The 14,097-nt window shown below is 55.1% G+C and overlaps 1 protein-coding gene across 8 annotated transcripts in view; it reads left to right on the top strand.

The window, feature by feature from the left end:
• Positions 1-12,076, top strand: part of WIPI2 (WD repeat domain, phosphoinositide interacting 2) — a 36,802-nt gene extending 24,726 nt beyond the window's left edge. Inside the window, exons 4-13 of one of the 8 annotated variants that reach the window (XR_010412049.1) lie at positions 81-177; positions 602-699; positions 1,151-1,243; positions 4,133-4,203; positions 6,782-6,889; positions 7,795-7,959; positions 8,961-9,068; positions 9,540-9,594; positions 9,729-9,826; positions 11,378-12,076. Coding sequence is in view for 6 of the 8 variants with exons in the window: in XM_045875883.3 (XP_045731839.1) it covers positions 81-177; positions 602-699; positions 1,151-1,243; positions 4,133-4,203; positions 6,782-6,889; positions 7,795-7,959; positions 8,961-9,068; positions 9,729-9,859; positions 11,378-11,490 (984 nt within the window). In the remaining 2 variants the exon portion in view is untranslated. Of the gene's footprint in view, positions 1-80; positions 178-601; positions 700-1,150; positions 1,244-4,132; positions 4,204-6,781; positions 6,890-7,794; positions 7,960-8,960; positions 9,069-9,539; positions 9,595-9,728; positions 9,860-11,377 lie in introns of all 8 variants that reach the window. The other 7 variants (XR_010412048.1, XM_045875884.3, XM_045875883.3 and 4 more) reach the window with 7 other exon arrangements.
• Positions 12,077-14,097: the final 2,021 nt, after the last annotated feature.

Below are 14,097 nucleotides of genomic sequence, written 5' to 3'. Positions count from 1 at the left end.
GGAGCCGATCAAGTAAAGATGGGAGCAAGGATCGTATTGGCTCTTGATGTTTGGTTTTCTGTTTCTTCTCTCTTCCCTAGCGGCTAATAGTATGCCTGGAGGAGTCTCTCTATATACACAACATTCGGGACATGAAAGTCCTGCACACGATTAGGGAGACCCCTCCCAACCCTGCAGGTAAGCTCACTGTGGGAAAAACATCCACTTTTCTGATTCTACCTTTTAAAGATTAGCTATTTTCTCCTTGTAGGTTCCACCGGGATAGCTTTTGAAAGTATTGATCTTAAACCAAGTAAGCTACCTTCCTTCTGCTGCTGGTCTAGTGATCACATAATCATTGGTTTCGTCAGCTTCCAATTCTGAGGCTGCTGATCAGTTCCCACCATGGCCTTCAGCCTGTTTTTATAACCCTCCTGTTCCCTGAGGAGGTGGTTTGGGGGTGTGGCACTTGAAACAGACCAGCACAGCAGCTCCCAGGGCCGTGTCTGAGCCCCCTTACTTACTCCAGTCTCTGTTGGGCAGATGCTCACTTGCGTGTAGCAACTAAACGGGAACCCCTCTGGACCCAACTCTCCGTGTTTGCCTCCTTGTGTTACCACAGGCCTCTGTGCACTGTCCATACACAACGACAATGGTTACTTGGCGTACCCAGGCAGTGCCACCATCGGGGAGGTGCAGGTCTTCGACACTATGAACTTGGTGAGGCTCCGAGGCTCCTTCTGTGCCGGGGTCCCTCTCGCCAGCGTCCCCGCTCTCTGCAACAAGCACGTGGCGCCGTTGGCGTCCGCCTTTCCTTGGCTCGGCAGGGCAGGTTTCACTGCCGCCTTCTTAATGACAGAGCAGGCCTGGGCGACCCCTGCCTGCAGATTTCTGCCCGTGCTGCCACGGCGCGGACCTCCCGGCAGTGTGGCTGCTTGGAGGAATGGAGAGAGCGCCAAAGACTTCATGGATCCAGGGCTTGGCTTTCTGGAAGGTTCCGAGCAGCCTTTCCTCGGGCCCCTCCCCCAGTAATTCCGGCGCATGTGGTTCTCGTATTGACCGGGTTGGGGTTTTAGTCACAGCCACTTGGCACTTCAGCCTGATGACCAGGGGCGGCGTGGGGTGCGGTCTCGCCGCGTGGCGGCCGCGTCACATTGGTTTTGCCTTCCAGAGAGCTGCGAATATGATCCCGGCTCACGACAGTCCTTTGGCAGCGCTGGCGTTTGACTCCAGCGGAACCAAGCTCGCCACTGCCTCGGAGAAGGTGCGTCTGCTGTGGCCCGGTGGGACACTGGCTCGGGGCTTCGGCGCGCTTCCGCTCACACAGCCGAGGCACCGAACGGGTTTGTGCCGACCGGCCCCCAGAGAAGCACACGCAGCTCCCCGCCTGGAGCGCGCTCTGCCGCCGGAGCGCCCGTGTTCGGGGCGGGCGCGCGGAGGCGTGCAGAGGAGGTGTGCGTGCGTGAGCGGCAGCCCCGGCCGGTGTGCTTCTCGGGGACGCGCTAGTGGGTGCCGTGCCGCGGACGTACTTCCGGCCAGGGCAGGTGTGAACACATTTCCGTGTGTTTCCCTTCCTTCTTTTTCTGTTACTTAACAAAATTGTGGTCATCCCATACGTGTAATTTACCATGCCCTTTCACTCTGCATGATACTAGATTTCTCGAAGTTCAAAAACACTTCTAATGGCCGTACAGTGTTCAGTCGTGGTTTACTTGACCGTTGCCCTTTGGGGACGTTTATATTGTTCCTAATTAGATTGCAGTAATATAATAACATTTGGAATATAGATAATTCTTACATAAAAATCTCTTTTTTCTGCATCCTTACTCACTTAAGAGATTCCAGTGAGTGGGTGCCTCGGCTCAGTTGGTTAAACATCTGACTCTGATTTCGGCTCAAGTCACAATCTCGGTCGTGAGATCAAGCTCCATGTCGGGCTCCATACTGGGCAAGGAGCCTGCTTAAGATTCTCGCTCCCACTACTCCTCCCCCCCACAAAAGAAAGAGAGAGTCCAGTGGGCAGACTTTCTGAGTTAAAAGGATGTGGTCTTTTTAAAGTTCTCTCCACGTAGGGCAGAGTGACTTTGGCCTTCCCTCCAGCTTCCATGACAGCAAAGGGTCCTCGCTCTCTTCCTGGCGTGGCTGCTACATCTTGTTCCTTTGCTGCTCTTCTCATCTCGATAATCCCCACTCTCTGGCCTTGCTCTTGACGATCTCATTTGTTCTGGCTTGTTCCTCCCCGCCAGACACCAGTACCGGCTTTTCAGTTGCCTAATTTTGCTTTGATGCTTTCTCACTAAAAAAACACCTACAGTAGCCTCCCTCTGGTTGCCTCTCCCCTTGGCCCAGCCAACCAAACAAGATCTGAGAAAAGTCCGCTCACTCCAGCTTTCCGGCACGGGTCTCTGTGCTTGCCTGTCGTCCGAGTTTCTGTAAGAACGGTGCTGCCGTCTGTCATCACTTAGTCCTCGGGAATACAGATCCTTTGTATTCATGACCCTATTCCTTCCCCTCAGCAAGGTCAACACTTTCTCATTTCATATCAGGGCCTTAGAGACATTAAATGATTTGCTCAGTCACCAAGTTGGGCAGCGACCGAGGCTTGGACTCCGAGCCTGACTTTGCTTCTAAATGCCGCTGGCTGATGACGCTTCCACCTTGTCCGTTTCTGCCAGAGTGGCCGTGAGATCTTGATACGCCTTGGTTAATAGTCTCAGCTCTGTAGTTTGCATTAGGTCCTGGAAGCTCTCTAAAGCACTTTGTGGAATCTCAAGGCCCTTAAGAATAGAAGGATTTTTTTTTTCTGGGCTAGGAAGAACAATCTCTTGATTTGCTTTTAACCCCCCGCGGCCTCCCCCATCCTGCTGGGTGCTGGGGCCGGGCCTAGCTATGTGCTTAGTGCTGCTTTCGGGGAGTGCAACCAGGCTGGGACCAGCAGCCCTTGCTAATTAGTGTTATGCACTAGATAAGCCAGTAAAAAAAAAAATCTCTAAATCAGAAAGTTGAGACTACAAAGGATCAAATCTTCACTGTGGTTATTTTGGTATGTGACTGTGCTGTTTTATCCTTCTGGTTTTCAAGAATTACAAACTCATTTGGTATCCGTTTATCCAGAGAGAATCATTGTCTTTAAAAAACATTTTATTTTAAAGATTTATTTTAGAGAGCGAAAGAGAGAGTGTGTGCCTGCACACAGGTGAGGGGCGGGGTGGGGGGGTGGTCCTCCTGCTGAGCATGGAGCCTGACTCGGGGCTCCGTCCCACAACCCTGAGATCATGACCTGAGCCGAAATCAAGAGTTGAACACTTAAGAACTTAGCCACCCTAGCGCCCCTTTTAAATAACATTTTAAAGAAAGTTTCTGGTGTTCTATAATTAGGTTATTTATAGTTTATGTCTGATATTATTAACAGTTTTTTACACTAAACAGTTTGAACCTTCCAAAATATGTCAGGTTACGTGTTCCTGCCCCGCGAATTTGAAATACTGCCTGTTTTCAGGTTTTCCATTTTGTTCTAGGAGTCTCTTTCTTGTTGTGCTATTTTATTACCGTAGCTTGCTAGTATTCTTTTAACATTTCGATGTTGAAAGTCCCATTTGTGTTCACTTTCTTGGCTGTTTTCTCTTACTCTCCCAGATGTCCAAGTCCTGTCTCTCCAGCCACAAAGGCCCTGTTACTTTGGGGGAGGCAGGACTGGGGGGTGCGGCAGGGACTCTGGCATCTCCAGAGTGCCTCATCTCCGTGCCGGGAAGGGCAGCAGCTCGTCTGCTCACTCATAGACTCCTCTGCCCGGTCCCGGAAGCCCCGCCGATCAGTAACTCAGCCTGAAGTACAAGGAAGGATGTGGGGGGGGCCACAGACCTCTCAGACCTCAGCTGAGTTAGGTGGTGCCTCCCGACGAGCAGATGGTGTGTGTGAGGTGACTTAGAAATAACTAGAGCTGTTGTACGTGTGACATCAAGACTGTTGGTGTTTGGGAGAAACAGTGAGTCCTGGTGGCGGCTGTATCTACAGAAAAGAGGAAATACACAGTCGGGGGTGGAAGCCGGGAACGTGTGTTTCCCCCTCGTGTTTCCTTCAGAGTCTGAGGAGGAGACACAGGCTGGGTTTCCTCGGCTACAGTCTTTTTTCTTTCTTTTTCCACCTGTCACAGGGGACCGTGATTAGGGTATTCTCCATTCCAGAGGGACAAAAACTCTTTGAGTTCCGGAGAGGAGTTAAGAGGTAAGATATGTAAGTTTTCGGAATTGATCTGGAGCTAACATTTGGACTTCAGTTCTGTTTTCTCTGGATCAACAAGTGGAGACTTAGAGCAGCCCTGGGAACCCCATTTAAATGCATAAGTGTTTTCAACCCCCCTGGGTGGTGAGGGGAGGCTTTGGAGTCCTCCTGAGGGGTAAAGGAACGTTTTTATAAAGCGAACTGGTTTTCCTTTGTCTGTGATCCCACCTGAACGGAGGGCGATGGCCGGGCAGCCCGGGAATCAGGAAGAAGTGGCCTGTGGGGCCGCGTGGCTTCCTCCACCTGGTCCGAGGTGGCAGGCCAGTGACTTCCTGACCTGGCCAGCATGCTCCTGTCCTGCCTCTCTGCCCTGAAAACCTGCCCCCAGCTCCCCTCCGCCCTGTCATCACTTACTTCCCTGTCCGTCTACACACCTCCCTTCCTTGATGCCAGCTCCGGACAAAGGAACGTCCATCCTGCTTAGGCCTGGATCCTCTGCCGCAGGACTGGCTCCGGGGGTCTGGTCCCCATTCCAGGGGGGGCAACTGAGAGTACCCACCTCAGGGCGGGAGCTGGGCCAGGAGGTGTTCCAGAACTGCCCCCTCCTCTGGGGACCTCGCACTGTGTCACCGCTCCCTCTCGTCCGCGGGGTCCTTCCCACAGACGGCACACGCGTGCTTTAGGGTCCTAGCTCCCGTGCCCCAGCCCCTCCGCATCACTGCCTCCTGTGTTTCTTTCCCTTTTTCCCTTGGTTTTCCTTACACCACACCATTCTAGATTTGTCATCTTTTGTTGTTCCTGCTCCGCTTCCTCCTCTCGTTATCTCACTTCTGCCCTGGAGCCTCGTTCATCCCACCCTGTGCGGTCCCACAGGCCCCTGCCCCGTGTTGTCTGGGTGCTGCTACTCCTCGCCTGTGTGTGTAGCCCAGGCTGCCTTCTGAGCGACCAGCCAGAATGTGCCCATCCTCGCTCACGTGCCTTACCACGTGGTAGACGCTGCCACGGTCATCGACCGGGTCCGAGTCAGAGGGGCTCGACACTGGCCCCCTTCTCCCTTCCAGTTAGGTAGGGGTGTCGGTGCCCCGGGCCAGTCCCACCGACCCCCATCTCCCCGGCGCCCCTGCCCGCCCGGGGTTGGATCGCCACCGTCTGACCTCTCGTGTGCCTTGGTCTCTGCTGTTGGCCCCTCTGGTCCGTTCTTCAGACCGTGGCCCCAGTTGCTCTTTGAGGGTGTCCGCGCAGTCAGCACACCCCGTGTGGAGCCTTCAGGGCCCGCCTCACGCCGGTAGGGCTAACTCCAGACCCCGCAGCCCTGGTCTCTGAGCCCGGCCTCCCGCACTCTGCCTTTTCAGCTCTGTCTTCCCTGTCGCTCCCAACTCCTACCACACCAAACGGTCGTTCCGCCGAGCAGCACCCTGTGTCCAAAACATTTTATTTTAAAGATTTATTTTAGAGAGCGAAAGAGAGAGTGTGTGCCTGCTGGTGTCCGTCCAGTCGGGAACCTGGTCGCAACCTGGTCTCCCAACTCCTGCCACACCAAACGGTGGTTCCGCCGAGCAGCGCCCTGTGTCCACGGGCTCTCCTTTGCTGGTGTCCGGCCCGTGCCCGGCCGACTCCTGAGCCCTTGACGTCTGTGTCGAGTGTCTGTGCCTCGGGAAGGCCCCCCGACCCGCTCGCGGAAACCCGCCTTGCCCCGTGCTCCCCCAGCTCGGCCCCTTCACTTCCCGCGGGCTTCGCTTGCCGCACCTTTCCCGTCTGCACCCATGCGTCCCTGGGAGCGCCGGCAAAGCAAGAAGCCTCCCTCGTTTATCACCAGAGCTTTGTACAAGCCCTCCGGGCGAAACGCGCCTTGTCCTTGTAGGGCTGTGAGGAAATGCACATTTATTGGAGGCTTTGGGATTTTTACAGTGACTTTTAAGATCAACTATAGAGTCTTAGCATGTTGAAAATTTTGCTTTATTCTTCAACATTACCAAGGTGGTCAGTTTCCTTGCACGTTAAGAATTGCTATAACTTACTTACTGGGTTTTCTTTTACTAACCTTGGTGCTGTAAATGCAGCCTAATTCAGCTGAAAACGGTGTAATGAAGCTCTGATTCCCTTTGTTATTTGGAATTTCAAAGAAAATTGGCTAAGAAAATATTAAAGAATTGCTCTTAACTTGGTATTACCTTTAAAACATTTCCCTTTCTTTAGAAAAATTTTTGGAAAGCTGTCTGGAGGGGCGCCTGGGTGGCTCAGTTAGTTGAGCGTCTGCCTTCAGCTCGGGTTGTGATCTCGGGGTCCTGGGATTGCGCCCTGTGTTGGGCTCCCTGCTCAGCGGGGAGCCTGCTTCTCCCTCTCCCTCTGCCCCTCCCCCCTTCTCGTGCTCTCACTCTCAAATAAATAAAATCTTAAAAGAGAGAAAGAAAAGAAAAGATGTCTGGAGAGGAATAAGAAAGATACCAGTAGACCCAAGTCTGCCTGTTCTGGGAACTTTTCTTCTCTGACATTTTAAAGTCCCTGGAGAAAGGTTGCTAATCACTGGCACCAGGGTTTGTGGGCGACCGCGTAACTCCAGCCCCCTTCCGCTCGCCCGCAGGTGTGTGAGCATCTGCTCCTTGGCCTTCAGCATGGACAGCATGTTCCTCTCCGCATCCAGCAACACTGAGACTGTGCACATCTTCAAACTCGAGACTGTGAAAGAAAAGTGAGTTGCAAAGACACAATTGTTTTAAAAAACACAAGGCCCTTCTCCACTGACTGGATGGGAACACCACACAGACCCTGTCCTGCCTTCAGTAATTTTTGCCAATAAAGACCCTGGAGCTGGCTCTAGAGTAAGGTGACACCAGACCCGGGCTCGGCAGGGAAATGGCCTTCCCGGAAAGAGGAAGCCGGGAGGGTGAAGATGGACGTCCTGGGGTCCGTGCACCCGTCCACCTCTTAGCAGCACCTTGACCCACAGAAGCACTTAAGGGTAGACGCCCCCTCGGGGTGGGGTCTGGCTCCAAGCTGCCCACAGGCGGGTTCCGTTCTTAGAGCAGTTGATTGAAATTACGTGTTACTCTGAGGGATGTGCATGGTGGAGGGCTGGTTCTTTCCTTAAATTTTAACAGGACCCACTAGGATGAATACTGTTTGTACGTTGTCTTATTCAGAGGAACATTTAAGATGACTTAAAATATATGCAAGATGAACAACAGCAAAAATGGGCTCTGGGAAAATAATTTGAGATTTTGCTTATAAGGTTTTTGGAGACTTCGTATTAAAGAGATCTGGGGCGGGGGGCGGTCACGAATTTAGCTCTGTACGTCCTCACATTTGCTGCAAAGTCGGGGGGCGGGGGGCCTAATCATCTACCACAGTCTAATGTGGCCGCTCAGGAGAGCACGGCTATTCTGGGCTCTGCAACCTGACGGGCCTCCTCTGACCCTTCCCGGAAGACACACCCATAGTGCTCCCAGGCTCCCGAGACGTTGTCGTTCTCTGCACCTCTTTTTCCTGAGGTACGGGCAAGTCCTCTTCGAGTTTCAGGGCTGATACTTGCTCCTGAAGTGGGACCTGGTCATTCTGGTGAAGAGCCCACCATCTGATGATGGTTCCTCCTCCTAGACCTCAGGAGGAGCCCACCACCTGGACCGGGTACTTCGGGAAGGTACTCATGGCTTCCACCAGCTACTTGCCCTCCCAAGTAACAGAAATGTTCAACCAGGGCAGAGCCTTTGCCACAGTCCGCCTGCCTTTCTGCGGCCACAAGAACATCTGCTCGCTGGCCACGTGAGTATGGACGGGGTTGCCTCTCCCGTTTGCTGGTGTCCATCCAGTCGGGAACCTGGTCGCAAACCCCGGAGACGGTGGCACTAGGGCCCGGCTAGGTTTCTCCTGGTCCAGAAACAACCCACAAACCTGGGCCTTTGACTTGGTCAAAGTGGATGTGGAGGGAACCCTCTCCACCATTACTAGCCTCGAATGACTCGTCTGCCGTGTTCTGATCCAGAAAGTCTTCCTCCGTTGGTTGGGATGTTTGTAACGGTAGTGAAAAAACACCATTAAGTCAAAACTGTAGGAGGTTGCCAGTAGTTAACCCTTCGGGGCCTACGGAACCGGCTGGTTAACACAGTCGGAGGCTGTCCGTGCGGCTCCGGAGTAGCCTGAGAACGCGCGTGGCGCTTCGTGAGCCCTGTTGGATTCCCGCCGGGCAGGAAAATACGGTCTTGAAAATCCTGTGATTCCATGGATCTTTTTTTTTTTTTTTTAAGATTTTATTTATGTGACAGAGAGAGATAGAGCAGGAACACAAGCAGGGGGTGAGGGAGAGGAAGCAGGCTTCCCGCGGAGCAGGGAGCCCGATGCGGGGCTCGATCCCAGGACCCTGGGACCATGACGGTTAACGACTGAGCCACCCAGGAGCCCCGATTCCATGAATCTTACAAATGTTATTTTACGTCCTTTTTGTGCAGCTAATAACTCAGGGGAAAAAGCTTATGAGAATACCCACCCTTAGTAACTAGAGAAGCCCTGAAACTGCTTTTACTCACACCGGTTCTCCTGTGGGCCTCGGTGTTTGCTCACAGCAGGTACCCCCTCAGCCTCGATGCCGCAGCTCAGGCAGCACAGCGGGCGCGGTCCTTCTCCTGACCCGTAGGTAGTATGTCGAGCGCCCGGAACCAGCTCGTGTTCACATGGGGTGGGGGTGCCCAAGGCAAGGCTGCCGGTGTAATCGGAACATCGTCTGCAAGTTGCGGTCCTAGGACGGGGCTCCTTTTTATTCCCGCTAGAATTCAGAAGATTCCCCGGCTCCTGGTGGGAGCTTCCGATGGGTACTTGTACATGTACAACCTGGACCCCCAGGAGGGAGGCGAGTGCACCCTGATGAAACAGCACAAGTAAGTGGGCCTCCCCTCAGCCGTGCCCTCGGGAGCCGGGGGCGCAAGGGGCGCATCCCGGTGGAGCTGGCCTGTGCTGGGAGGCTTTGCTTCCCCCACACTCCCGCTCTCCTGCGCCCCCTGCCGGCGTCCCGTTCACTGCCCGGGTGGAGGCTGGACAGGTGGCTGGTGCGGGACGAGGCGGGCTGAGGCAGGAACGTAGCATGTTGCAAGGAAGGGACGATGCTCTGGCGTCATCCCCAGAGTGGCCCGCGTCCCCGGAGCACCTGCCGTGTGGTGGTGACATGTAGCTGTTCTCTCTGACGGGAAGGCGGTGGTATTTGTTCATTGGGAAGTAGTGCAGTTTGATTTTGCTTCTGCTTTTTTAGGACTATCCAGAAATTCTCTAAAAATGATACTATAATGCTATAATTATAATGGGGGTGAAAGTGGGGTATTTTCTTTATAGTGAATTCTGTTTATGATCCTCAGTCTGAACACGGAAGATCATCTCCGTGGGTGTAACTTCTTCCCAAGTACAAATCAGGTGAAGCTCCGCGGGAACAGGCACGCGGGATGAGCACGCTCGGGTCCACGTTGAGCGGCCTCGTGCCTTTGCTGCATCACGTCTGCCAGGACCCCCGACCGGCCTCAGTGTCTCTGTCTCTCCGCTTCCTCCAGGTTGGATGGCAGCATGGAGACGACCAATGAAATCTTAGACTCAGCCTCTCACGACTGCCCGTTAGTGACCCAGGCCTACAGCACGGCTGTCGCCACAGGTACTCACGTGCCTTCGTCTCCGACCAGACTTGGTAAGGCTGTGACGCGAGCCTGGAAGGCACATGGTGCCAGGCCCTCCCGCTGCGGTCCGAGCTTGGCGCTTTTCCCCCGAGCGGCGCGGCCCACCCGCCACTTTCCCCCGGGCAGGGGACAGGTGGGCTCAGAGGCAAGCTCTTGTCAGATGGGGATGTCAGGCTGAATTCATTTTCTTCATTGTTGAAGGAAGAATAGTCACGATGGCTCAGGCTGCTTTGGGCACACGTGAATTGTCCCTGGCTAGCAGCCTCTCGGCTACAGTATTACCCTGAATTCTGACATTGCCAAGCAGGTGTCCTTGGTCCTGTGTCATCATTCAGTAAGCACACGTAGGACCCCCCCCCCCCACTCAGCTTTCGGGCCCTGGGAGGACGGCATTAAAGGCCTGCCTTTGGGGCCCCTCCTGCGGGTGCTGGGCAGTCATCGTGCAGACAGATGAGGCCACGCAGCCATCCCCCCTCCCCCCGCAACCAGCTTGACCTCAGGTGGGCGATCCTGTAGATTTGCTCACACAGGAGACTGCGTGCTGACCGTGACTCAGAGATGAAGCGTTCCTTTCCGTCAGGTGAAGCACTGTCTGGCGTCAAGCATCTGGCATCACCAGTTTGAGAACTATCCCCATCCTCCCTGTTCACTGAAGAAAATCTGTGGCCTGTCCTTCAGGAAGCCCCTATTTACTGTGCAGTGTCTTTTTGACATTGATGAATTTTGGAAAATAAAGGACTTTGTCTTGAGCTGCCCAAGGCTGCAAAAAGCTTGTAGTCAGAGATGGATCACAGTTTAGTCTTAGTGTGCACTGCAGCCTGTAGCTGCCAGGCCTTGCCTCCCCGCCTCCCCACCTCCCTGCTTCCCTGCCTCCCAGCCTCCCAGCCTCCCCACCTCCCAGCCTGCCTCCCCGCCTCCCGGCCTCCCTGCTTCCCTGCCTCCCAGCCTGCCTCCCAGCCTCCCAGCCTGCCTCCCTGCCTCCCAGCCTCCCTGCCTCCCTGCCTCCCAGCCTGCCTCCCCGCCTCCCAGGCTCCCAGCCTCCCCGCCTCCCAGCCTCCCTGCCTCCCTGCCTCCCAGCCTCCCTGCTTCCCTGCCTCCCAGCCTGCCTCCCCGCCTCCCAGGCTCCCAGCCTCCCAGCCTCCCTCTCAGCCTCCCTGTCTCCCTGCCTCCCGGCCTCCCTGCCTTCCCGCCTCCCAGCCTGCCTCTCAGCCTCCCTGCCTCCCCACCTCCCAGCCTCCCAGCCTGCCTCTCAGCCTCCCTGCCTCCCCACCTCCCAGCCTCCCAGCCTGCCTCTCAGCCTCCCTGCCTCCCCACCTCCCAGCCTCCCTCTCAGCCTCCCTGTCTCCCCGCCTCCCGGCCTCCCTGCCTTCCCGCCTCCCAGCCTGCCTCTCAGCCTCCCTGCCTCCCCACCTCCCAGCCTCCCAGCCTGCCTCTCAGCCTCCCTGCCTCCCCACCTCCCAGCCTCCCAGCCTGCCTCTCAGCCTCCCTGCCTCCCAGCCCCTGAGCATGGCCGTGCTGTCTCTTTGCAGCCTACACAGACGAGCTGGGAGCAGTGGGCGGCACATGTCTGGAAGAGGAGGCCAGCGCTCTGCGGCTGGAGGAGGACAGTGAGCATCCTCCTATGATTCTTCGGACTGACTGAACTTGACCTGTGAACTCTGACCCCCAAAGCAGGGAACACTGGCTTGATGGAGGACTTTGTGTTATGCTGCTATGAACTTTGACCCGAGCTGGAGAGAGGATGGCAGAGACTTTAAAAAAAAAAAAAAAAAAAAAAAAAGATTGTAGCTGTAGTCTCATTCCATACTGTTGAGAAATACATCGTTTTCACTTCAGTGGCTTTTAATCCTGCTTAGGAATCTTAGCTTTTTGTTTTCTCTTTTTGCCAAAATTAACTGTTTGGTGAAGCCCTTGAAACCTTGCTTTGCATGCATTAACGTGCCAAGCCAGAGTAGGAGAACTAGAAGCCACTTTATGACAATGGCAGTTGTTGGGTTTTTAAAATCTGTATAGAATGAGGAGTGCACACGAGGAGGTGGCATCGTGCAGAGTGGTCTAGGTGTCAAGGCGGGTTCTGCTCGGGCGGGTCCAAGAGCCCTCTCTGGGCTTGCCAGGCTTGGGGGCATCAGCCGTGGGGAGGAGAACTCTCTCCCCAGAGCCCCCCATGGGCCCTTTTCCCCCATTTTATTTTGTTAATTAAATTCTTTCCAAATTGGATTATTCTGGGATTTCTTGCTTGCTGGACTTTTATCTTATTTTCCATGTGGGTATTGGAGGAGAGGAGTTCTTTCTGGTATTAAAAATCTTCCTTTCGGACAGCACGTGAACTTGAAAGAACACCTCAGAAGGCCAGAGCGAGGGAAAGTGGTCTCAGTTGTGTAATTAAATTACCTGGTCTTTTAATTTTCCTGTTGAATAAGTGGGGTGATGGGGGAAGGGGTGCTTGTTCTTAGGGAATTTTATAGCTATTCCCTGTACCCATGGAGCACAGAATTACAGTGTGGGGGGCACCCAAACTGCCCTCTGACCTTGAGCCCCGCCGTCTGTCAGGGGCTCTTCCCACCTGCATCAGAAATACTAGAGATAGAAACTCCGGGGGGTATGGGCGGGAGGCTGGCTCTGAGCACCTGCTTCACAGGGTGATATGTGCCTTTTCTATTTTAATCTTACAGAATTGTTCAGAAAAGTGACGGGAGATTGTGGTCACAGGTCCTAGTGTTAGCCCAGCTCCCCTTTTCATTTTTACAGAGTTACATAACCGCAGATACCTCAAACTGCATTCCAAACCAAGACATCTAGCAGTCCAAGTTTTGAGGCAATTCAAGTGGCATTAATGGTGTAAAAGATCATTCTAGAATCTTTGGAATGGTGACGGTTAAAGACAGAAGTAAAAAAAATACATATATATACATATTCTGGATCCGCCCTCCCTTTTCCCTTTGTCAGGCTTCTGAGCAGGCGAGGGCCAAGCGTCCGCTCCGGGTTGTGTTGGTCGTGACGGTCGCGTGGCCTAGAGGTGGGGAAGAGGGCAGTCGTTGGTGGCACGGACGGCCCACCCTACATGCCCGACCCCGAGGTGGAGGCCTTGGTGCAGAGGGCACGCAGAGTAAGTCCTGACTGGAGCGGAAATCTCTAGAAGCACTGGTTACGGCGGCCACCTGAGGTGCTGTGCTAGTTGGAGATGAAGGGATACGCTCTCCTTTGCCCAGCGGCTGGCACGCCGGCCTGCACCCTCATGAGCCATGAGCTTCCGTCCCAGGTGTGACATGCACGCGTCGGCTGAGCCCCGAGCCGGGGAGGACTCGCGGGGCCCGCCCGGGACACAGCCTGCCTGTGTCGGGCCTGCAAGGCCCCCTCTCGGTCCCCTCTGGAGCAAGGCATTGGACTCCAGGTCTTCAGTGGCGCATTTGGCCGGGGTGAGCATTCACGGGAAAATCAGTGCAAAGGGGCGCACGGCGGGTGGCGGGCCCTGCGCTCGGGCCTCCTGATTACTGAAGACAGAACTGCCTTTCCCGTGTGTTAAACATTGCCCATCGGGGCGTCTGCTGGTTGGCCCCCGCACGCGCGGTGACGTTGGGAGTCGGATCTGCGCTGTGTGTCTCCCGGCAGACGTCGTGCCTTCGTCTGACCCAGGAGCCTGGGGATGCCCTTCCCCGTCAGCCGCCATTTCCTCCACGGTAGGATGGGCTGTTAGAACAGGTGGCCTGAGCGGCTTGCGACCGTCGCCCCTGCCTGCCCCAGGGCCCCGGCAGGGCTGGCCGGGTGCTGCTTTGAGCCGGGGCGTCAGGAGGCCTGAGATGCGTGCGGGGACGGGAAAGGGGAGAACCCGAAGAGGCTGCCGAGATGCTCGTTAGCAGAGCTCTTGCCACCGCCCTGCAAGCTCAGACGGAAAGGCACCGCAACGAACCCGACGTGGCACTAATTTGCTCAACTCCAGACCATACGCCAATGTTAACTTTCGTCATCATGTTCCAAGCTCCCGAAGGAATCACGGGATAGGAAACAGAACCCAGACACTTCCCTCATAGACACGTGTGGATTGGGACCAAACCGAGTTTTCTAAAGCCGTGGAAGCCACGGTTGGAGTCGGATTGAAGCTGGAGTTGGAAACACCTGCGTGGAGCCCCAGATTCTAGCACCTTCCTGGTGGCGTGGCCTGGGTGGGCCCCCGGGGGCCCGGGTCTCCTGTGCTGGACCGCAGGACGATCCCTGCCTGGCGGGCGGTGCCCGTAAACCCTGAAACAGAAAC

The sequence above is a fragment of the Mirounga angustirostris genome, unplaced genomic scaffold (genome assembly GCF_029215605.1).
Source record: "Mirounga angustirostris isolate CCGP_5_RB_7025 unplaced genomic scaffold, mMirAng1.0.hap1 SCAF_5, whole genome shotgun sequence".
NCBI classification, from domain to species: Eukaryota; Metazoa; Chordata; class Mammalia; order Carnivora; family Phocidae; genus Mirounga; species Mirounga angustirostris.
The sequence above is the reverse complement of the archived record's forward strand: the minus strand, read 5'-3'. Positions and strand labels throughout refer to the sequence as shown.